General features: G+C 39.2%; 1 protein-coding gene across 1 annotated transcript; it reads right to left on the bottom strand.

The window, feature by feature from the left end:
• LOC109822941 (malignant T-cell-amplified sequence 1 homolog) lies at nucleotides 1,789-14,116 on the bottom strand. The gene is made up of 8 exons (XM_020389219.1): nucleotides 13,985-14,116; nucleotides 13,028-13,109; nucleotides 12,883-12,950; nucleotides 12,112-12,209; nucleotides 11,847-11,983; nucleotides 3,284-3,351; nucleotides 2,950-3,013; nucleotides 1,789-2,050 (listed from the first exon to the last, which is right to left on the bottom strand). The coding sequence occupies exons 1-8, from the start codon at nucleotides 13,993-13,995 to the stop codon at nucleotides 2,033-2,035; spliced, it is 546 nt and encodes a 181-aa protein (XP_020244808.1). The 5' UTR covers nucleotides 13,996-14,116; the 3' UTR covers nucleotides 1,789-2,032.

Raw genomic sequence — 25,625 nt, 5'->3', positions numbered from 1 at the left:
GAATTATATCACTCATATGGGAGCAGTTCTGATTAGGGGAGGAATGAACCAAATAATTGACAAATAGTTCGATAATTGTTTGAGTAATTATTCGGTCATATTCGATTCGGCGGTTCATTTACTGCTAAATAAATATTTTTTAGTATTCGAGTTTATTAACGCATAGAAATTAACCACGTGTATATTCGATTCGTTTGCCTATCAAATATTCATTTAAAATTTAATCACTCGTTATATGTATTATTGCACATTAGATATTATGTTTTTAATCCACTTACCATTTCTACTTTAGTTTTATATACTGGTTTTAAGGCTTAAATAATCTTAAATTTATTGTCTAATAAAAAAATTGATTTAAAAAATATATACATCATATAGTATAAACGAATAATTCTCATTTATGAATTTAAATACTATTTAAAAATCAAATTCTTTAGCGGAATAAATGTACTTGGATATTCGATAAGTATTCGTGAATATTCATGAATATTTATCAAATACCAAATATTCAAATTCAAATTCGTAAACCTCCAGATATGAATATTAGAGTTCGCATTCGAATTCAATAATTTTAAACAAATATAAATATGAACACCTTAGTATTTAATTTGATTCAACCATTTACCATCCCTAGTTCTGATGAGACCTCTATCGCCTTTTGTTACTGATTAATGTTGTTGTATAGTAACAATGAAAAAATGGACACGTAACTAGAAATGGTATTTCTTAGAAATTGTATAGAGTAAGGAGAAAATGATAAATTTTTTCATTATCAATCTTAAAGGTGGTCATGGTTCTAATTTCTGCAATGTTTTTCCTGAAAGGGATGTTCCTATAGGATTTTATTTTCCAAAGAGTCCAAAGTGAGTGTAATTCCTATCAGAACACCTCACCATGTGGAGTGTTCTGATAGGACAGGGGGCAGTGAAATATCACCTACGTGTGGCTTAAAACACCTCGCATGGTGCGGGGCATTCTGAGAAAACCCGTACTCGTCCACAGTAGAATACAACTATATGTCTCATGTGCCTGTCTTTATTTCTATAAAAAAAATGACATGCGCTAGTCCATAGTAGGATGCAACTATATGTATATAACGTCTGTATTTATTTACCATACTTTAATCCATCCATATAAACATGGAGAATACAAAACATGCTACCAATTTGATACATATTATGGTACGTAAAATACATAATGATTTGATATATTTAACATACATTCATCTATGATATCAACCCCCACAGTGTACTATTTCGATTATATAGACCATTGAAGTACAAGCCCTCTTAGGCATTCAGATGCCCTTGTATTAGGAGAACTTATTTTTGAAAAGGGTGATGTTACAGTGACCCAAAAACATGAGATCCTACATGGTACGAACAGTGCATCATGGGACAGGAAACCGACACACGTCATCTGTCCCATGTAGGGTCTCATGTTTTTAGGTCCCTAAATCATTTTTCTTTTGAAAATGATCTATTGAGCTATGATTTGTTAGAATTCTCCTCTTTATACACTGATTTTTTAATAATAAAAAAATTCAAATCCAACATTCATCGCTGCAACTCTATTTTCTGTCAACTAAACAGCCCTTCGATCGTCACGTAACAGATCTTTCGTTTACCAGTCGTTTTTGGGTAAAGAGCATGATCTGAGGAGTCATAACTGTACACCGCGACCAGTCTGAGCCTCTGGTTTCAGCGACTTCTCTTTTTCTTGAACTGACAGGCGAGACCAACAAGAAACTGGAAGAAATTGAAGCAGTGCGAAATCTAACACAGACGATCAATCCATAAACCAACTGCAGGTATATATTATGAAGCAACCAAATAGCAATATATCTTATCAATGACACCCTTTTCTCGCAAAGATACTACAAAATTTCACAAATGGTTTCTCAAGAGGTACGACAAAATCTATGCGAACTGCACTGAAGATTTCCCACCACCAGATGAGGTGCATTAGACAGTTGAAATGTTCACCGAAAAAGTCTTCTTGAAACATGGAGGTGCTCAACACTGTATCCTACTTATTCGAGTCGTTCCATCTGCATAAACAGAAGAAAATCTACTCATTTTCCTTGTACAAATAGATCAGGTGTGGATTTCACGAGATCTGTACAGTTAGGAAGAAATTCAAACATTTGCTATTGACGACAATCAATGAATTTAATATGTACAACTTAATATCCAGGAGAACGATGCAACAAAATTGACATCAAATATCCAGGAAACTAGACATATAAAGAGCCAACAAACATAGAAGAAATAAGGGGGTAAATGGTAATATACTTTTTTCACACAGAAACTCATCGTTATATCAACTTTTCTCAAAGTAGCCATAAAATTTTAATCCAACAAACTTAAAACACCCAAAAACACAAATTTCAACTAAATTAAGAAAACCAGTTATGTGTTTCTCCCTATATACCATGATTGGTTCTGATGAACTTGCTAAATAAACATAAGAACTCTAAAATAACAGCATAAGGTGTCATGGCCAGACTCTCAAACAACTTCACCTCAATAAACTTTGGCCTACCTAACAAAAAGGGTAGTTTACAACTTCCCTTCTTCGTTTTATGTCTGACATAATCCCTAATGCTCATCCAAGCAAAGTATTATGGAAAACGATGATGGTACACCCTAATAGATTTCATGTTCTTGCAATACTAGGCTGTAACATAACAAACGTCTAGTTGAAAGTAAACAATCAAAGACATCAAGGCATCTAGATATGAAAACAAGTGGAAAAATTATCAAACCAGAAAATATTGGCCTTGAAGTATGAAAAATTAACATAAATTAACATCTCAACCCACTGGACAATACAGAGTTTCTTAATTTCATTGAGATAAAAAAAGAAACTCCACTTGTCTAACAAAAAATTCAATGCACAAAACAAATTAATTTATGGTTGTACAAAAATAAACTCAAGACTATCTACCTTCCAAAGGCCATCATTTAGATAGTGCATGTTATCAACACCAATCCCCTTGTTGATAGCCCTTCTGTATAAATAAACCAAAAAGTACACACATATTTAGTGAAGTTAATTGTGTAACACATAAAATTCAAATTATGCAAAACAATTTGATGATGAAGGGCAGGGCCTGTAATCAAAGTCACACTATTCCATGGGAAAGCACTAACAATGTTTATTTTATTTTGAAGTGCGGGGTATAAGCCAAGTGGCAGTACAGCCAGTACTAGTCTCATGCAACAAGGAAATAATACTGCCAATATATCTTTGATAATTACAGGTAACAAGTAAAACCTACATGTCTTTTGCTGACATTTTCGTAAACCCGATTGCCAGAGCATGTTGCTTTCCTTCAGCCATTATTGCCTGAAATTCATTGGTTGCATAATCAGCCATTTGTCAAGCTTAAACTCAGAAAACAGACAACCATATGAAGCCCAAATTTCGTCAAAAAAATAAAAATAAATATGAAGCTCATAAAGCGCATATTTAGATTTGTTTTGGTATATTAGATTTTTCAAATAGAATTTTAATCAACCAGGTCCAATTTTAAAAGAAGCATAAAGTTTTTAACATATTAAATTTGTCGGCGCATGCGATGCACATGTCACGAACCGCTCCATTTTGGCTCAATTGGGTGCATTTGGACTCACTCATTAAAGGTTGGGTCCATGAAGTTTCTTGGGTTTTCTAGAATTTTCTTACATATGACAAATATCTTGTATCTAGAAGATTCAAGGAAAGTCTCATGTAAATATCTAGGGAGATATTTTAGGAGAAGAGTCTAGAGACTCAATCTTAACCGTTGGATGTAGGAACAATCTAGAAGGCTAATCATAGCCATTCATTGTAAACTAGCCTCACCTATAAATAGGGGCTAAGGCATTTCATTTGTACCAAGCAAGAGTTGCTAAGCAATAAAGCAATAAGAGCTTCCACTTCCACTCTTGAGTGTTCTCTTCCCTTCTCTTGAGTGAGTGTTTGAGGGATTAGGCTGACTTAGCCATTCTAGTGAGAGAAAGAGTGACTAAGTGCCGCACGGGTTCGAGTGAGGTTTGTGGTGAAAGAATCAGCCCGTGACATTTGGTATCAGAGCCAAGGTTCGGAAGTGATAATGTCGAGCTCCGACCTTCGTTCCGAAGTACTTGGTGTGGTGGATCCGAAGGATGTTCCAAGGCAACGTAGGGATAAATCTCGTGACATCATGACGACGTTGGAAGCACGGTTGGCTAAGGTAGAGCTTACCGTGGCGGATAAGATGGAGGCTTTCGACGAGCGCATCGAGAAGCTGGAGTCTGCGGGAGACGAGCTTCGGGAGGAGATGCAGTCGGCCTTGAATTCCGCCGTCGACATGCTACAACAAGGGATCGCCTCCGTACGTGAAGAGTGTGCATTCTTACGGAGCCAAGGAGAAATGTTTCTGAAGGAGATGGTTGAATTTAGAGAAAAGTTAGGCCAATATGATGCTATCTTGGCAACTCGAGGTATGACTCCACAACCCTTCATGGCTAAGGATACTCCTAAACCGAAGCCGTATAAAGGAGCTAGGGGTGCCCGAGAGATTGATAACTTCCTATGGAACATGGAAGTATACTTCAATGCTGTCGGATATAGGGATGATGCATCCAAGCTCCAAGCCATACCTCTGTATCTCGAAGACATCGCTACGTTGTGGTGGCGTAGACGATGTGAGGATATGAAAAAGGGTACGTGCTCCATCACTACTTGGGAAGAATTCAAGGCGGATCTGCAGCGGCAATTCTACCCGGAGAATGCTGAGGATGAGGCACGAGGTAAACTCCGTCGCCTTATTCAAAAAGGTTCAATTCGTGATTACGTGAAAGAATTTTCAGAGTTGCTGCTAGAGATCGCGGACATGGGCGAGAAGGACTCTATATTCTCGTTCATGGATGGCCTCGCGGGATGGGCCAAGATGGAGTTACAAAGGCGTGACGTCCAGAATCTTGCCCAAGCAATGCAAGTAGCCGAGTCGCTGATTGAGTTCAAGAAGGTGAACAACTCGTCCAAGCCAAAGGATAAAAAGGGTACGCTTATTAAAGGTGGGGGAGAGAAGGATAAGCCATCCAAAGAATTCCCACCTAAGTCAACGTCCGAGAAGGGTAAATCCTATGACCACTCTAAAGGAGGTGACCGTCCAAAAAAGTTAGCATGCTACTTCTGCAGCGGTCCACATAAGGCTATGGACTGTCCCAAGAGGGCCAATCTTGCGGCCCTATAAGGCTATGGACTGTCCCAAGAGGGCCAATCTTGCGGCCCTAGTTCAGAAGGAAGAGGAGAAGCAAAATGAGGAGACCCGAATCAACTCACTTCGTCTCCTCAATGCAATCAAGGCAAAAGTGGATGCAAGACCTCGAGGGGCGATGTTCATCGAGACAACCATTTCCGGCAAAACCTTTAAGGCCCTTCTGGATACAGGTGCTTCTCATCTCTTGGTTTCTCGCGATGTTGCTAGTAGGTTGAATCTTAAGATCACCAAGGGAGGGGATATCATCAAAGCTGTCAATTCAAATCCCACTCCTATCGCTGGCGTGGCTCAGAAGATGGATGTGAGCATCGGAGAATGGTGCGGCCAAGAAGACTTGACGGTCGTGACCATGGATGACTTTGACGTAGTGCTTGGCTTGGAATTTTTGGACAAGGTAAAGGCCGTGTTGGTTCCATACACCAACACAATGTGCATCCTAGAAGGCAAGGCGTGCACAGTTCCGATCAAGCGTGAGAGTGTGACTTCTAAAATGCTCTCGGCCTTACAAGTGTCCAAGGGCGTCCGTCGACATGAGCCAACTTTCATTACTACAGTCAAGGTGGAGGAAGACTTACGCCAGGGAGAAGACGTGCCCAAGGAAATCCAATGTGTCTTGGAGGAGTACCAAGACATCATGCCCGCTAAGCTGCCTAGTAAGCTTCCACCTAGAAGAGAGGTAGATCACAAGATCGAGCTTGAGTCTGGAGCTCATCCCCCAGCCATGGGTCCTTATCACATGGCGCCACCGGAGTTGGAGGAACTTCGGAAACAACTGAAGGAGTTACTGGATGCCGGATACATTCGCCCGTCCAAAGCTCCATATGGTGCCCCGGTATTGTTCCAGAAGAAGCATGATGGGTCATTACGGCTATGCATCGACTATCGGGCATTAAACAAGATCACGGTGAAGAACAAGTATCCTATTCCTCTGATTGAGGACTTATTCGAGGCAAGATACTTCACTAAGCTTGATTTGCGCTCAGGATACTACCAAGTGCGGATTGCTGAAGGAGATGAACCAAAGACGATATGTGTAACCAGGTACGACTCTTATGAATTCCTGGTTATGTCGTTTGGTCTCACCAATGCTCCAGCAACATTCTGCACCATGATGAACAAAGTGTTGGAGCCTTTCCTAGACCATTTCGTGGTGGTCTACTTGGACGACATTATGATTTATAACCAAACCATGGACGAGCATGTGGAACACTTGAGGCAGGTGTTCCAGACGCTTAGAAGTAATGAGCTCTATGTGAAGAGAGAAAAGTGCTCGTTCGCACAGGAGGAGGTGGTCTTCTTAGGCCACATCATTGGAGGAGGCAAAATCCGCATGGACCAAGCTAAGGTACGAGCCATACTAGAGTGGGAGCCTCCTACCAAGGTGACAGAGCTGCGATCATTTCTGGGCTTGGTGAACTACTACCGAAGATTCATCAAGAGCTACTCAGCATTGGCGGCTCCACTAACAGACTTGCTGAAGAAGAATCAGGCATGGGATTGGAGTTCAAAATGCCAGAGTGCATTCGAAGGTTTGAAGAGAGCTGTGACGGAGGAACCAGTTCTCGCCCTTCCTAATTTCAGCAAGCCCTATGAAGTGCACACTGATGCGAGTGACTTCGCAATTGGAGGGGTGTTGATGCAAGAGGGACACCCCGTGGCCTATGAGAGTCGAAAGTTAAATGACGCCGAGAGGCGGTACACCGTTCAAGAAAAGGAGATGACGGCCGTAATCCACTGCCTTAGAGTTTGGAGGCATTACCTACTGGGATCCAAATTTATAGTGAAGACGGACAATGTGACCACCAGCTATTTCCAGACTCAAAAGAAGTTATCTCCTAAGCAGGCACGATGGCAGGACTTCTTGGCAGAGTTTGACTATGTGCTCGAGTACAAACCGGGAAAAAATCAACTTAGTGGCAGATGCGTTAAGCCGGAAGGCGGAACTTGCTGCTATGGTGAGTCATCCTCAGAGCACCTTACTTGACCGAATTAAGGAGGGTTTGTCTCATGATCCTACAGCCAAGAACATGGTGGAGTACTCAAAAGAAGGCAAAACTCGAAGGTTCTGGCTAGATGGAGACATACTTTATACAAAAGGGAGACGGGTGTACGTGCCATTGTTCGCTCGAAGGTTCTGGCTAGATGGAGACATACTTTATACAAAAGGGAGACGGGTGTACGTGCCATTGTTCGAAAATTTAAGGCGGAAGATCCTTAAAGAATGCCATGACTCTCAATGGGCGGGACATCCAGGTGTGCACAGAACTCTAGCTCTTGCAGAAGAGACATATTATTGGCCTCGCATGAGGGATGATGTTGAGGCCTATGTGAAGACTTGTCTTGTGTGCCAACAAGACAAGACGGAGCAGAGAGCGCCAGCCGGACTGTTAGAGCCATTACCTATTCCGGAGCGACCTTGGGAGAGCATTTCTATGGACTTCATCATGGGTCTGCCAAAGTCAGATGGATGCAACATTATTATGGTGGTGGTTGACCGGTTCTCCAAATACGGTATTTTTATTCCAGCCCCAGCTAAATGTCCAGCCGAGGTAGCAGCACCACTATTTCTGAAGCACGTAGTGAAGTATTAGGGGCTACCAAAATCCATCGTAAGCGATCGGGATGGCCGCTTCACAGGGAGATTCTCGACAGAGCTCTTCAAGCTCATGGGGTCAGATCTAAACTTCTCCACTAGCTTTCACCCTCAGACAGATGGGCAGACGGAGCGGGTGAACGGCTTGTTGGAGGTATACTTGAGGCACTATGTGAGTGCCAACCAGCAAGATTGGGCGAAGCTACTAGACATAGCTCAGTTCTCCTACAATTTGCTAGGGCTGGGCATATTCGGTTCGGATCGGTTTTAAGCTCAATCCGCATCCAATCCGAATTTTTTGAATTCTCAAAACTCTCATCCAGATCCAGATTTTTTTCCCTTCATCCGAATATTCGGCCCAACCGAAATTCGGATCGGTTCGGATCGGTTTCGGTTTTGGACCGAATTAATACTATTTCATAAAAATCTGCCCACACCTGAGATCATTGCTTATTAATTTCTGATGAAGTATCATTATTTATCCATTTTGTCTACTTAACTTTTTCCCCCAAACAATGAAATGTGGAGCTTGTTTGAAGTAACATCATTGCCACAGCTAACAAAAAACCGAAATCAGTGAAATGAGCGCAAACCATATCAACAAGTACATATGGTTACGTAACATTCAAATATTAATTAACTATAATCAAAAGGTTATCTTTCATTTCTTGGAAAACAACTTAACATGCCTCTAGTAGAATTTGAAAGCTTATATGAGGTTTCACCGATTTTAATGCGGGCATATACGCTAGCAGGCCCAATGAAAAAGGAACTATACAATATAAACATGTATGTAAACATAACAATCAAATTACCGAGCAATTATATAGCTTAATGTTCAAGTGATGACTCACTAATAAGAAAGCTATTCCATCCGACTTCGTCCGAACCAAAAGTCCTTTCCATTTTGACCGAATTCCGAACGACGAAGTCCTTCCCATTTTGAGCAATATGAATATCCGACAAAGAACGAATTAGAAAATTCAGTTCGGTTTTTTTTTTGGGCGGTTCAGGGGTTCAAACCGGATCCAAACCGGTTTAATTCGGTTCGGGCGGTTTAGAGTCTTCTTCTCATCCATTTAATCCGGTTCGGTTAACCGACCCGCTTTTTCGGGCGGTTTTTTCGGTTGAACCGGTTTTTTTCGGTTTTTGCCCACCCCTACAATTTGCAAAGGAGTGAGTCTACCGGGAGGAGCCCATTTGAGATCGTCACAGGTCAACAACCACTCACTCCAAACTCTATTGCTACAGGCTATAAGGGAAATAGCCCAGCCGCGTACAAATTTGCCAAGGGGTGGCAAGATCAGAATGAATTGGCACGCTCGTGCTTGAACAAGGCGGCAAAGAAGATGAAGAAATGGGCCGACAAGAAGCGAAGGCATATGGAGTATCAAGTTGGAGACTTGGTCCTTGTCAGGCTTTCCACGTTAGATCGACATAAAGGGTTGCACAAGAGCTTGATACGCAAGTATGAAGACCCATTTCCGATCGAGAAGAAGGTGGGGAACGTAGCTTACAAGGTAAAGCTTCCCCCAACCGTGAAGTATCATCCGGTCTTTCATGTGAGCATGTTGAAGCCATATCATCAGGACACGGAAGATCCAGATAGAGGAAAGTCTAGTCGAGCGCCAGCCGGGATTCGCATGGAGTTCAACAAGGAGGCCGAAGAAATTCTTGCGGATAGGATGGTTCGTGAAGCCAACAACCACCCGAGGTTAGAGTATTTTGTGAAGTGGAAAGGCTTGCCCGACAATGAGAACAGCTGGGAACCGACGCGATCCTTGTGGCAGTTTGAAGACTTGATCGAGAAGTTCTGCCGGGAGAAGGCTAAGCGATGAGGGCATTGCTCGGATAGGTGGGGGAGAATGTCACGAACCGCCCCATTTTGGCTCAATTGGGTGCATTTGGACTCACTCATTAAAGGTTGGGTCCATGAAGTTTCTTGGGTTTTCTAGAGTTTTCTTACATATGACAAATATCTTGTATCTAGAAGATTCAAGGAAAGTCTCATGTAAATATCTAGGGAGATATTTTAGGAGAAGAGTCTAGAGACTCAATCCTAACCGTTGGATGTAGGAACAATCTAGAAGGCTAATCATAGTCATTCATTGTAAGCTAGCCTCACCTATAAATAGGGGCTAAGGCATTTCATTTGTACCAAGCAAGAGTTGCTAAGCAATAAAGCAATAAGAGCTTTCACTTCCACTCTTGAGTGTTCTCTTCCCTTCTCTTGAGTGAGTGTTTGAGGGATTAGGCTGACTTAGCCGTGACTAAGTACCGCACGGGTTCGAGTGAGGTTTGTGGTGGAAGAATCAGCCCGTGACACACACGATCATAAAATCTTAACATGGATCTTACTTGCCTAATCAAGTGGGTCAGTTATGAATATCTGCTTCTTATAGAAAACTTATAGGCTTTATGTTTATGATTATAAGACAAAGGCTAAGAGGCTATTGCTAATTTGATTCCTGATCTGGGGCTTCGTTCTCAAATTGACCCCCTACTTTCTTCTCAACTTAGTCTCCATACCCTTTGTTAGATGTAAACTTGTCCTATTTTAACTCTATGTCAAAAGTTTTGTTAAACATAAATTGAAAGGATGATACGACCCTAACTGTTATTGTGCATAAATCATATCATAAAAGGTTAATCAACTGGATCCCTTCCCTCTATAATTAATGCAACCTTCCCCCTTAATGTAGATTAAATCAATGGCTCAAAGAAACTTATAAACATTTTAAATCAATTGTTCAAAGAATACAAGCCATAAATCAATGGGCAGAGGCTATATGGCATTACCCGAACAACTGGATATTAAATGTTTTAATTGAAGACCAAATATGTGATGGTCAGCATTGGCTATGCAACAAGTTCAAACATCAATTAGGTGTCTTCTGCTACAATTTCCATTGAAGATTTATTTGATTGATATGCTAAATCTACAGATTTGACATAATTTATCATAATCATCATTCTGCTAGAACATCCTAGAGAACTATCATTGCAGACAAAATGCGGAGTTCTAAACCTTCACCTAACTGGTTATTAAACCTCTAAATTAAAGTAATATTTAAGCAAACAGTTTCTGTCAAACGCCGAAGAACAGAACACAAGATGCAAGAGAAGAAAGGAGATAAAAAACCAATACTCGTTGCTTTAAAAAAATTTAATAAGGAACATAACCATATGACAACACCCAGTATGCAAACTGAAATAACCATTTGCTTCTGTAATTGACAATAACTGAAACTTCAATCCTACATCATAGGTTTGTCATTCTTGACATAATTTAAAAAATACAAAACAGCTCAATCTTTATCAAAGAAGGCGGAAATGACCGCTGTTAGTCTGTACATTATGTTATCATATAAGTTGAATAGATATTACACATCAATGAGGATAATATAGTCCTAAACGAAAAATTAACAAGGATGTTAAAAAAGGACTTAATTTGTAACTATGGTGTGTTACAGGGACTGAGTAGAAAGAAAAAAAAGGAGGGGGAGCAATTTGAGAAGGAAGCTCTGTAGAGGGACCAAATTGGCCTTTTAGCCTAAGACAAATAATGAACTAGTCAATCGTATTCAATTAAGAAGTTTAAATATATTAAACATCATAATTAAAGAACCTTACTGGATTTGAAAACCTTAAAACTAAACAAAGTTGACCAATATATGTGATTCCAAAGATATTAAAACAGATTGACCGAAAAGGAAGTGCAAGGAAGCTGGAAAATTAAAGCCGGAAGCCAAACTCGCTCTTCTGTATTGTATAGCATAGATTTAGGAATAGCAAAATGTCATCTAGTCAAAAGTTTACAATGTAACAATTTGACAAAGAAACATAATGGATAGCATAATTAGGTTGTAGAATATAACACAAACAGATAAAAAAAATATTGAAAAGCATCAAGTCCGTAATGCATAATAGGATAATTCTACATATATTATAGGTTCTGTCAAATAGCAAGATGCTAATGTACTATCAAAAGTAACTTCGTACCACTGGGGATTCTGCAGGTACATCATCATCCAAAGAACCACCAGGGGATGTAAGGCCAGGGCACATTATGTTTGCACCAGAAAGGACAAATTTGATTGCACCCCTATCAACTTGTAACTTCTTCATTATATCTGGATCTGAAAAGAGAAGAGGCAAAAAGTCAGAATCAGATGTAAAAAGGAGAACTAAAACCTTGTGATGAAGATCAAATAAGAACCTAGAAAATTATACAAACAGAGAGGAGTTGGTTAAGAGTAAATTTTACATTGATGAAGAAGCCTTAGTGTTGGCATGTAGGGGCCATCACGAATATTGAAAAACAGTGGCACATTGTTCACCACAACAAGATTCAAGTGGTTTTGACTAGAAGAAAAAAACAGTTATTGCAAGGTTAGATTCTTGACCATTAGTTAGCTCTCAACAACAAAAACAGACAAATCAGAGAAATGTGCATACAAAATTCCTTTCTAAAGTTAATTTTTTTTGTGACACATCACATGTTGTTTAAGACTCAGATTCAGTATGTAAAGTTATAAATAGTAAAAAACAGAATAACTAAGACTGGCACATCAGCTGCTTAATATAAGAACATTCATAATAAGTAATAGGAAATACTTGGTAAGAGAAAACATAAGAGATAGTTGCAGTAAATACTGACATCATGAAGTGTAAAAGTTCTTATGAACAATAAGAAGGATAACTTCCCTAAAATAGGGGAAAATCCTCTGGACAAGCTTTAACGATCAGTCATATTGCATTATAACAGTTCATGAGAAATATGACACTACCCTTATCAAAGTAATTTAAGGGATTAAGAAACTCATCCATACACCAATAATCTCTATATTCATCAACAAAGTTTATAACAACAAATGACCGTGGGCAGCAAGAAACTTCATACCTACCTTTATTAAAATCTATGTCACAGTTCCTAGTTCCTACACGTACATGTTCATGCTTAATTATTGAATGAGAAAACGAGATAGGACTTAAACATTGGTATTGAGAGGTAAACAGTACATGATAAGGATCTGACCATTTTACGACAATGAGAGGTGATTTCTTGGGGAGTAGGTCATCCATCAGAGGCTCAAGGCCAGGATACTAACATGAAAGTGAAAAGCTCATTAGAAGCATATAATCTCAAATTCAAAACTATACATTTTAGACGTACTGAATACCTCATCTGTGATGCTTTGACGAATCTTTCTCTGTACAGATGCTTTCACTTGATTTTGCGCAGATATGTCTTCGAAGGTAAATCTTTAGAGCAAAGAGAAGTTTAGATAAGGAAAATTACAGAGCAAAACAATTAAATTCCACGGTCAATGTTTTTATTTGACCGCTTTTCCAGACACATGATTCTTGCAAAACTCCAAGAGAAAAATTGCAGCAAAGGATTTACATTCACTCCTAGCCTTGCTTTATTGTCTAAATTGGGTGATCAAGCCTAATTATACGTACATTCACAATGGATACGCACTGACACTGTAAAGACTAAGAAGATAATAAAATAAAATAAAAATCATATGATTGGGTAATTTCATTCTATGGTGCACGCAGCTGAAAGTAAACGGGTTTTTTAAGATCACCACATTCTATCTACTTTTAGCTCACGAGATGTGTAAACTAGAAATTTTCAATCCATGTAACTTTTGATTCTCATGAACTTTGGAATGTGTCGGTCATAATGAATGAATGGTCAATGTGCACCTAGTTTGCATCGCATACACATTTGTGAGTGTGAGATATTGCTTACACTTACTTATATCATGAAGAAGAAGAAACCACAAAATTTCTTACGCGTGTTCTTAAAAAAAATTTAGCAAACATTATCATTAAGCACGAGGTAGATATACGCCCACCAAAAAAAATTCAGGGGGGCAAAAAAACATTGCTTAAAGTTTTCAATCTTTTGATCAAAATGAAACCTTTTCTACATTCTACGGCTAATTGTATAGTGCCTCCGCTTCGGTAAAGATAAAAACAATCAAAACAAAGCACGGAACCAAGGATTTACACATTTGGGGTCAAAAAAAAAAGGGAAGCTCGGTGTTTGCTACTTCATAGAATCTGGAAAAAAAATGAAGTTCACAAATTTTGAGGGGGGAAAACGAAAATTTGAGAAAAAAGCTCACTTCTTGAACATCTTGATCGATATGGGATCGCCCAAAACCCCGATCTTCTTCCGCTTGTACGAAGGAGAGGGGATGAAAGATGAAGTCACCCGACCTTTTATTAATGGGCCAAGTTGGATCCGAAAATTTCACTTCCAGCCTGCAACTAAGCCCATAAAGGTTGACAATTTAGCCCAACGTCAAACAGCCTTATAATGGGCTTGCCCTACCTACTTGTGATGGCATGAATGGAGCGACGACAATGAAACGGATATGAGGATACCGCACTTAACCCAACTTATACAATATTTTATGTTAGGTTCTACATTTTAATGTGAAAAACAAATGGGTTTAGAGATTAATGGGTATACTTGTCATAGGAGGAGATTTCCCTCATTGTCGCCTATGTGACACAATCCCCATAATCCTCATGAAGTAAGCACAAATCTCCACCAACTCACACACATTATTTCTTACTTTATGAGGATTGTGCCACATGTGCGTCAAGAAGGGAATCCCCTACTATGACAAGGATACTCATTAATCTCATGGGTTTATTATAGATTTGGTTTTAGACCTGCATTGATTAATGGAATGCCAATATTTTTCTTTAGTTTTTTCTCCTTTTTTTTTTCTTTTTTTCATTGTTGGCGGGGGTACTTCCTCATGATCCGAACTAGGAAATTAATTTACTATTGGTGCTTCCCAATGGAGTGGAACCTGAGGCTTTGGAGTACTATGCATTGATTAATGGGATATCCATAATTTTCTTTAGTTTTTTCCTTTTTTAAATTGTTGGCGGGGGAACTTCCTCACGATCCGAACTAGGAAATTAATTTACTATTGGTGCTCCCGAAAGGAGTGGATGTTGGATTTAATCTAATAAATCTATTTGTGGGCACATATGATTAATCAATGTGTATTGCTATCTTTCAGGATAACCCACTAAAGTGATCAATTAAGTTGGGTTAATGGGTATTTAAATATAATCATGGGGTTATATGTGCAGATACCAGGTTGTAATTGTGATTTATTGAGGGGCTAAATTACAAAAGTACAACATCTATAAATAAGGGGTTATGGTCCCTAACCTAGGGTTACATTCTCTAATTCTCTTCACCCCCATCTAAGAGAGAAATTCGGCTAAAGGAGAAAACCCTAAGGTTAGAAGATCCAAAACACAAAATCAAGATCAATCTATGGATTCAGGTATAAGCTTCCGCTTTTTTTAGATTCTTGTTAATCTCTTTGAATTAATCATGGCTATATGGTTTTTTAGATCTCAAGTTTTGATTGAATTAATCATGGCTATATGGTTTTTTAGATCTCAAGTTTTGATTTAGATCTAACAAGTGGTATCAGAGCCACCTTGATTAATTCTTAGGGATTTAAGTTTTATTGGGTTTTTGATCTTAAATCTCTGGTTAAATATTCAATTTTGTTCTCGGATGAACAGTAATGTTCGGTGAACAGTAGCAAAAAAATTTTGTTTGGATGAACAGTAAATTATTTTCGGATGAACAGTGACTGAAAAATCGTCAGTGAACAGTACCTTTTTAGAATTTTTTGGATTTTTCTTTGATTTTTTCTTCAATTTTTCTTGGATCTGGATCAAGAAATTTTTTCCGGTTCTAGATCTAGTTTTGAAAATAAAAATCGAGGAATTTTTTTGGGTTTGGCGGCGGTGGTTTCAGTTTGAAACCCTAAGGGTTCATGGCGAAAATTAAGGAGGTGGTTACCTCAAACGAACTTCGCAAGGGTTCATGGCGAAAATTAAGGAGGTGGTTACCTCAAACGAACTTCGCGTTCGTTCAATTTTAACCGAGCTTCGCGCTCAACGAACCTCGCGTTCGTTCTAAGGTGAACCTCGCGTTCAACTCAGGTGAGCGTCAAGCTCAATTTTAACGAACCTCGCGTTCGTTCCAAGCTGAACCTCGCGTTCAACTCAGGTGAGCGTCAAGCTCAATTTTAACGAACCTCGCGTTCGTTCTTAAGGTGAGCCTCGTGCTCAGAATTAAGGTGAGCCTCGCGCTCAAGTTTAATGAACATCGCGTTCGTTCTTAAGGTGAGCCTCGCGCTCAAGTTTAACGAACCTCGCGTTCGTACTTCAGACGAACCTCGCGTTCGTACTTCAGACGAACCTCGCGTTCGAACTTCAGACGAACCTCGCGTTCGTACTTCAGACGAACCTCGCGTTCGAACTTCAAACGAACCTCGCGTTCGTACTTCAGCCGAACCTCGCGTTCGTACTTCAGACGAACCTCGTGTTCGTACTTCAGACGAACCTCGCGTTCGTACTTCAGTCGAACCTCGCATTCATTTTTTAAACGAACCTCGCGTTCGTTCCCAAGTTGAACCTCGCGTTCTTTTATCAAACGAACCTCGCGTTCGTTCATTTTCAGACGAACCTCGCGTTCGTGCTTAAGTGAGTCTCGTACTCAATACAGTCGAACCTCGCGTTCGAAGTCAAGCGAACTTCGTGTTCACTATAGTTAAGCCTCGGCTTTTCATGGGTCCACTTTGGTATACTTAATTTATTCAATTAAGTTATGGGCCCTAATTAAGCTGTGAGACCCCAATTAAATTTTTGGAAATTCAGTTGATTTAAATTAAAATTTTTTAATTTAAATCTAATTCGGTTTTTAATCAATTATTTAATTCAAATATTATGACACTAAGGTATTAAGGTTGTCTCTCACTCCAATTGATTAATTGAAACAAGAAGTTGCCAAAGTAACCTCTCTTGTGTAGATTGTTCATGAGGAATGTGAGATGTTTGTGTGTATGCTTTCGTGTAAATATTTAATCGGCCCAAAGGAAGGTTAATATTTATTTAGACTGTATACACATCTGCGATGATAAGCGTGTGACAATTATAAGGTTTACATGTGAATAATGAATCGATCCAAAGATAGTTTCATTATTTGACATGAGTTATTGTCAATGTTTGATCATTGCAACAAGGTATCACTTACAAGTTAATATTACTGTCCAAAGACTTGATATTAATGTTGTGCCGGTATCTTGGATGGGGATTGTCATTATTTGAATTTTATTGATTATGGTTATTGATGTGAGCATTTTTGTTTTATTTCAGCTAATGCATCTGCTGCAACAATTTCTGCTAACATCAACTCAATTCCCATGCTAAATGGGACAAACTTCAAGGTTTGGAAAGAGAACATATTAATTGTTCTTGGCTGCATGGATCTTGACTATGTATTAAGAACTGAATAACCCCAACCTCTCAATACGGATAGCACTCCTGATGCAAAGAAGGAGCATGAGAAGTGGGAGCGTTCAAATCGCATGAGTCTTATGATTATTAAGCGCGGCGTTCCGGAAGCCTTCAGGGGCATAGAATCCGAAGGGATTATTAAGACTAAAGATTTTCTTGCCGAAATTGAGAAGCGTTTTGTGAAAAACGATAAAGTAGAAACAAGCACGCTTTTAGCTCGCTTGATTTCAAAGAAGTATAAGAGCAAAGGAAATATCAGGGAGTACATTATGGAAATGTCTCATATTGCTTCAAAACTTAAGGTACTTAAACTCGATCTTTGTGATGAGTTATTAGTGCATCTGGTTCTGTTGTCTCTTCCTGCACAGTTTAATCAATTTAAGGTCAATTATAACTGTCAAAAGGAGAAATGGACTCTAAATGAGCTCATTTCATACTGTGTGCAAGAAGAAGACAGGTTGAAGCAAGATAAGACAGAAAGTGCTCATTTGGCCTATGCCTCTAAGGATAAGGGCAAGAAAAGGAAGAATGATAAGGAAGCTGCTAAGGGTCCAGTTGAGAAGAAACAACATAAGGATAATCAGGGTTGTTTCTTCTGTAAGAAGCCTGGACATGTAAAGAAGGACTGTACAAAATATCACGCCTGGCGTGATAATAAGGGTACGTTCCTTGCTTTGGTCTGTTCTGAGGTTAATTTAGCTTCAGTACCTAGAAACACTTGGTGGTTAGACTCTGGTGCTACTACTCACATAAGTGTTTCTATGCAGGGTTGCCTGAGCTACCGAAAGCCAAGTGATGTTGAAAGACACATCTTTGTGGGCGACGGACAATCGGTAGATGTGGAAGCAATTGGGCACTTTAGGTTGTTGTTAGGAACTGGTTATTATTTGGATTTAAAAGATACTTTTGTAGTACCGTCTTTTAGACGGAATTTGGTTTCTGTTTCTGTATTGGACAAATCAGGTTATTCTTGTTCATTTGGAAACAGTCAATTCAGTTTATCTTTTAATTCAAATGTTGTGGGAACCGGTTACTTGAGTATTTATGACAACCTATATTTGCTTGATACAATTGCTTCTTACAATGAATCCTTGCATGTGGAATCACGTGGTACTAAGCGTAAATTAAATAAGGAAAATTCGGCGACATTATGGCATAAGCGCTTAGGTCATATCTCAAAAGGTAGAGTTGAGCGTCTTGTGTCTGATGGCATTTTGGATTCCCTTGATTTTTCGGACTTCAACGTATGTGTTGAATGTATCAAGGGAAAACAGACCAAAGTGAAGAGATTAGGTGCCAACAGATCTTCGGATGTCTTAGAATTGATACATACGGATATTTGTGGGCCATTCCCTACGGAATCCTGGAATGGTCAACAATATTTTATATCATTCATAGACGATTACTCACGTTATGGGCACCTATATCTTATTCATGAAAAATCTGAGTCTCTAGACATGTTCAAAGCCTATAAAGCTGAAGTTGAGAATCAACTCAACAGAAGAATTAAAACCATCAGATCTGATCGTGGTGGTGAGTACTACGGTAGATATGATGGTTCAGGTGAACAACGTCCAGGACCATTTGCTAGATACCTAGAGGAATGCGGTATCGTTCTACAGTACACCATGCCGGGTTCACCTAGCATGAATGGTATAGATGAAAGACGAAACATGACTCTTAAGGATATGGTAAGAAGTATGATTGATCATTCTTCTTTACCAGAGTCTCTCTGGGGAGAAGCACTTAAGACAGCAGCTTACATTCTGAATAGAGTACCAAGTAAAGCAGTTGCTAAAACACCTTATGAGCTTTGGACTGGTCGAAAGCCCAGTTTAAAGCATTTACATATTTGGGGATGTCCAGCTGAGGCAAGGCCTTATAGGCCAAATGAAAAGAAATTGGACTCCAAAACAGTTAGCAGCTACTTTATTGGATACTCTGAACGCTCTAGGGGCTATAAGTTTTATGATCCCACTATAAGGAATATTTTTGAGACGGGAACAGCAACATTCTTTGAGGATGTTGAGTTTGGGGGGAGAAATAAGGTTAGAGACATTAGTTTTGAGGAGGAATTGGCTTCAGATCCAATCCATACAGTTACTTTTGACAATATTCAGGTTCCTATACCTGTTGTTGCTCAAGAAGTAAATCCGGAACCTCAAGATGATAATGTTGAACAACTCCCTGTTCCAGAAGAACAAACTCAACAACCTCAAGAACCAGTGCCATTAAGGAGATCCACGAGAGAAAGGAGAAATGCTATTTCGGATGATTATATTGTATTTCTCCAAGAACATGAGGAAAGTAATGGAATGTTGGAAGATGATCCAATCAACTTCTCTCAGGCCATGAAAAGTTCTAACTCTCAACAGTGGATTGATGCCATGAATGAAGAGTTGCCTTGAGAGCGTGATAGAGAGCTTGGCGATCAAAATGGTTCACCGGATCTATGTTGTAGATGGCAACATGAGCGTTATCGGTGTCGTAACTCTCAGAGATGTGATATCCTGCTTCATTTATGAACCCCCTGACCATTTCGATAACTATCTTGGGTTCGCGATTGAGGAGATGCTGAACTCAAGTTGACATTCTTTCAGTGTTCTAGAACTTTTGTTTTTGATCATAAACGTTGCTTATTTATGTTTGCATGTTTCAAGCTAAGGTATTTCTGATGTTTATTGAACCTGTCTATGAGGTTTTTGTAGATCTTAGTTGTCAAAATCAGTTGCTTTGCTTAGTTATTTTGAGTTGTGGATGAATGTAAGAAAGGGCATGAATGTCTGTACATCTTTCAGCATGCTGTTGATGCTTAATGATTTTGTTTTGTGTTCGCTTTCATCACACACAGTTATGCATCAACCAGTGGCTAACCAATGTAGGGGCCAGGGGGCCTTGGCCCCACCTTGAAAATAAATAAAAAAATCAAGGGCCTATTGGATAATAGTTCCATAAGTCTAAAATGTAAGCTCACTTTTCTGAAAATTCCTCTCTAATGAAGGAGAATCACCAACAGTGGACATTGAATCAAATGGATGAGGATTGAGAGTTGATTTGGGTTCTCTGGACTTGGGTTCAGTCTCAGAGAAACTAATAAAGAAAGGAAACACTGTTATTTTTGGGATTTTGATCCATTTTTCATCTTGTGAATAGTACGGCTGTTTGGTGCTTCGGCATAATAATGTTTGGTGTTTTGCGGATAGAAATGAGCACCAACCGCTCATGGGACATTTGAAAATCTTCGGTTTCTATATGGTTATTTAGATACTAGTCCCTCAGATATTCAATAGTTTCACATCAGCCCCTCATATTTTAGGAATTGCTCATTAGTCCCTCAAATAATAAGGGTGTTTGCAATTCGATCCCTCAATCTTTTATTACAATGAAAATCATAGTTATGTATAATAATAATGTACTCTTATCTATACTAAAACTTTAAAAATCCAAAACTAGGATTTAAAACCAAACCATTATCTAAACTTACTACAGTTCAAACTTCAAAATAACTCTATTTTAAATGATGCTGATAGCTCAATCTACTCAAATATCCTAACTAAAATCATAAAACTGTTTCAAGAAATGAAGTCAAGAAGAATATCATTGTAAGCACTATATTCGAATTTTTTTATTTTGAAAGTCTTGCTATGTAATAATGTTTAGAAACTCAAAAATATATATATGCTATAGCATTTAGATGTTAAGATTTTCGAATCCGCCGCTGGAATCAACTGAAGATTTTCTACCTCGTCATACTTATGCTTTTTAATGATTAATATGTTCTCTATTTCTGTTAGGGGGTGTTAGTCAATTGGGACATTTTCATGCAAAATGGGATAATTGTTAAAGTGGAATAATATTTCGCTAGTGGGATATTTTAGTGGGATAACTAGGAACAATTTTGTGAAGCAGGATATTTTGATAAAATAACGTGGGATAAATTTTTATAATCATGAAGTATATATTTATGCATTTTGAAGATATAAATACTATTTATGTATTTTAAACTTACTATTATTAATTGATAATTGCTTACAAGAATGTTCGTTACTATTAAATAACTTTTGGTTAGACTATAAGATATTGACAATTATTATGATGATGATGGTTTAATGATGGTGATAACCATAATAGGAAATAAGTAAAGAAAAAAATAAAAAATAACAAAATAAATACGAGTTCTAGTTTTTTACCACATAGTTCCAAGCTAAAACTTGGAATAATTTGAGAGACTAGAACTCTCATTTTTGTATAGAAAAATAAAAAAAGTGGGATAATTTTGTACAATTATCCCAATTCTAGTTTTGTTAAAGTTCAGCTTGACTAACACTGTAAAATTTTATTCTAGTTTTAGTTCTATGTGACTAACACCTTAAAATTTTGTTCTAGGTTTAGTTCTATGTGACTAACACCTTAAAATTTTATCCCACAGATTATCTCAGTTCTAATTTTAAGTTCTAGGTGACTAACCCCCCCTAATTCTCTTCACCCCCATCTAAGAGAGAAATTCGGCTAAAGGAGAAAACCCTAAGGTTAGAAGATCCAAAACCCAAAATCAAGATCAATCTATGGATTCAGGTATAAGCTTCCGCTCTTTTTAGATTCTTGTTAATCTCTTTGAATTAATCATGGCTATATGGTTTTTTAGATCTCAAGTTTTGATTTAGATCTAACAGTGGAACCTGAGACTTTGGAGTGCTACGCATAGCCAACTTATCAACTCGGCTGGACCCTCTTATATATGAAATTTCAATGTGTTTAGCATAGATTTAATTAGTAAGTGACGCGGCAAACATAGGCATGGTGCTGTGCGTCGGGACTATAAAGGTAAGCGGTGGTGTACTTAAATGTGTTTAGTTTCACATTGACTAATTGGAGAATAATTAGTGAATTTACTAAAGTTTTGAATTCCCTCCCACGCGGTAGCAAGCATAAACTTTCCAAACATCAAATTCCCAACTGAAAAGAATTATCATGGTATATCACATGACCCGCTCAAAAGACTAGGCTATTAACAAGGTCGCAACCTATTTTTCCGACAACAATAGCAATAATGCACAAACAAAAAAAAAAAAAAAAAACAATAGCCAGAATAACAACAAATTTAGAAATTGAAAAAGGTACCAAACTCTTCAAAATTTTCTTCCAATAAATCCATCAAACTTGACAAGCAATTGTACCGGTTCTTGGAATTAAGCTTTTATAGTTTGGACCCATGCCAGTTCCAATATTTAATTAAATTTATGATTACTAGTGTTGTTAAAATGAATTAACATGTAGTTGAGTTAGGGTTTTTAGAATTGAACTCGTTTATTTTTTTATCATAAATTAGGGTTTTTAAACTAAATTCAATAATAATTAATAATAAAATTAAAATTTCTAAAGCTCAGTAGAAAATTTATACCTTTTAAGTAGATGAAACAACAAACATGCCGATGTTCACGATTGGCCTGCCGGAAAGCTGGGGAGGAGGAAGGGGGGGAGGGGTGGTAGGCGGGAGGGGAAAGGGGTTGGGTGGGGTCCAGGAATGGGGAGAGGGGTCAGGAAGGGGGAGGGGGTTGGGTGAAGGGGGAGGGAAGGGGTAGGGGGTCAGGGGGCTTAAGGGGGGGAGGGGAGGGAGGGGTAGGGGTCAGGGGTTGGGGGCGGGAGGGGAGGGAGGCAGCGAGGAGGGGGGGTCAGGAGGGGAGAGGGGAGGGGGGCAGGGAGAGGAGGGAGGGGGTAGCGGGAGGGGGGAGGAGGGAGGGGGGATTGGGAAGTGTCGAGGAGGGGGCTGTCGGAAGAGGAGGAGGGGGCAGGAGCAGGGAGGGGGTTCAGGAGGGAGGAGGGCGGGAGACGGGGGCTCTGGAAGGGGGAGGAGGAGGGCATGAGGGGGAGAGGGGGAGGGAGTTTGGGGTCAGGAGGGAAGGTAGGGAGTCAGGAGGGGGGTCGGGAAGTGGGTCAGGAGGGAGGGGGTCAGGAGGGGGTCCGGGAGGGGACGCAGTCCGGAGAGGAGAGAGGGAGATTGAGAGAGTGGGGAGACCTGGCGACGGGTGAGGGGGATTAAAATGCCCTAGGCAACCTAGACGGAATCCGTCTAGGTTGATTGTCAACCTAGACGGAATTCTGCCTAGGTTGATTTTTCCGTCTAGTTTATCAAACTAGATGGAATTTTCCGTCTAGTTTGGCCCAAACTAGACGGATCAAGCTAGACGGAAAATTTCCACCTAGTTTGCTTCAACCTAGACAGAAATTTTTTCCTTCTAGGTTATTCCGTCTAGATTGATGGTTTTTCTACTAGTTGATGAGGCAGCGGTGATGGAGATGATGAGGTGGAGGTGATGGAGATGAAGTTCACATCTGTGCACGGTGATTAATTGGTAGAGATGACAAGTTTACTGAAGTTCGGTCAATACGATCACGAGCAGCTGTTATCTAGGTTGAGCTAGTATCATGATGGCAAAGTCTAAATTCCTTTTAGGTCGTATCAGCAATAAACCCTACAACTGTAGGGAATAACATTAGTGTCGATAGCATTGAAGGTGGGTAGAGCTACAAATATCAACGTCAAGCCCTTAAAAGAGCAAGGTTGTACCGAACATGTTTTGAATAAATATGATGATTAAATAACAATATTTAAGTATAATATGTGTGTTAGCTTGTGCATTGTACATATAATATGTACGTTGACTTGGACATTTCGCAACAACTAAATACCACTATCAACATGATAAAAATGTATGAGGGACTACTGTAAGATACAAGTCAGTGCCCCCTAACACTTCTCAAACAATAGCGATGACAATTCTAACATGCAATCAATGCTCTTTAATGGTCTTGCCACATGATTGCTTAATTGGACTGGATTCGGATCCTCTCCACTACAAATAAGTAGTGGAGAGACCACTACTTTTACTACAAATATGTAGTGGAGAGACCACTACTTTTAATTTCAATCGTTGATTACTTAGTATGTGGTTATGATAGAATCTAAATCTAACACTCACCATACCCTCGTGTATTGCACTCATTTCTAATTTGCACTCAAAGAAAAAATCATAACCACCAACTAGATAACCAATGGTTGTGATAAAGTAGTGGTCTCTCTACTACTTTTTTGTAGTGGAGAGGATCCGAATCCAATTGGACTACGTAATACAGAGCAAATACTTAATATGTATACCATAGACGCTGTAGCGTTTTCACGTGTCTACAAGTGCAACTTGTGAACAAGTTGTTAGCCCTCATGTTTTGATGATGTTCTTACAACCACCATTATCGGTACTAATGGCTTATTGAGTGTAAATGTAGTAAAATCATTTGTCAAGCTCGTTAGTGCCATTAACGGAGGATGGATGGAATATACGCTAAAACGAAGACATCTAAAGGAGGAGGAGGCCAAAAAGATGAAGCAACGTTATTTCAAGAACAACAAAGGCATATAAAAGCTTCATCCGATTCAAGCTATATCAAAGCTCAAGTATTGCTTTCAATATGAGGATATTAGTCTTCTTTTGTTCTTCTCTCTAGTGCTAGAATGTAGGCAAAGAGTTACTGAGTTTACTTGAAGCTATTGGGAATCACACACACGTTTTTAGACTTGTGTCTTTTAAGCGTTTTTTCACAAAACACTATTTTTCACAAGTATGAGTACCTATCTGCAAAATTCTTTTTCCAAACAGTTTGTTTTTAGTATTAAAAACATTTTACAAAGTTTCAGAATTTTCAGAGGTCAAATGAATATCTTGCAAATATTTCAAGTTGGTCAAAAACCTGTTTTCTGGAAAATATCAGAAATCGGTCGACCGGCCCTATGGCCATCCCTTAGTATCTTTCCAGATTGTCGTCGGTCGACCGATACGGTCGACCGAATTTTCAATCTTCAAATCGGTCGACCGTTCCGGTCGACCGAAGAGGCTCTGCTTGGTTTTCCAAATTTCTTTAGCTGTCAGCGGTCGACCGAATTTTTCGGTCGGTCGACCGACGGTATTTTCGGTCGACCGATTATTTCTTCGGTCAACCGATTTGGTCAGCCGCGATTTTTTAAAACGGTCGTTTTTCGCCTCGACTCCTGTGCTTTCACTTATTAGTGATTGGCACAGTCTGAGGTCACAACCTGCAAAGTAGATTATCTTCCTAAATAGGAAGATTGGGTTTTTGTTTTTATTGATTTAAACTCTTTTATAAAAACCCCCAAGCCTGCTTCTTCTTCTCTAAGCCTAACGTTTGAAAGAGAACCAGAGAGCTCTGTTTCTTCCTGAGAAAATTTTCAAATCAAACTTGTTCTTCTGAGTTCTTGTGTGTGTTTCACTTCCCAGCTTCAGTACTCTTCTCTTTGCTATAGGGGCTTGTGTAAAGAGAGTGTCTTGCATTTATCTTCTGCTGCTGTGAGTGAGATCTTGTGTAGATCGACTGTGAGGGAGTGTGATCTGTGAGATCAACTGTGTAGTG

Source organism: Asparagus officinalis, chromosome 8 (genome assembly GCF_001876935.1).
Source record: "Asparagus officinalis chromosome 8, Aspof.V1, whole genome shotgun sequence".
NCBI classification, from domain to species: Eukaryota; Viridiplantae; Streptophyta; class Magnoliopsida; order Asparagales; family Asparagaceae; genus Asparagus; species Asparagus officinalis.
The sequence above is the reverse complement of the archived record's forward strand: the minus strand, read 5'-3'. Positions and strand labels throughout refer to the sequence as shown.

Excerpts from the sequence above, each read along its gene's own strand:
- LOC109822941 (XM_020389219.1), bottom strand. Across the intron at positions 12,210-12,882 it reads CCTCTCATTGTCGTAAAATG|TCAAAACCACTTGAATCTTG; the intron begins GTCAGATCCTTA and ends TTTTTCTTCTAG. Across the intron at positions 3,352-11,846 it reads TACCTGCAGAATCCCCAGTG|GCAATAATGGCTGAAGGAAA; the intron begins GTACGAAGTTAC and ends AATGAATTTCAG.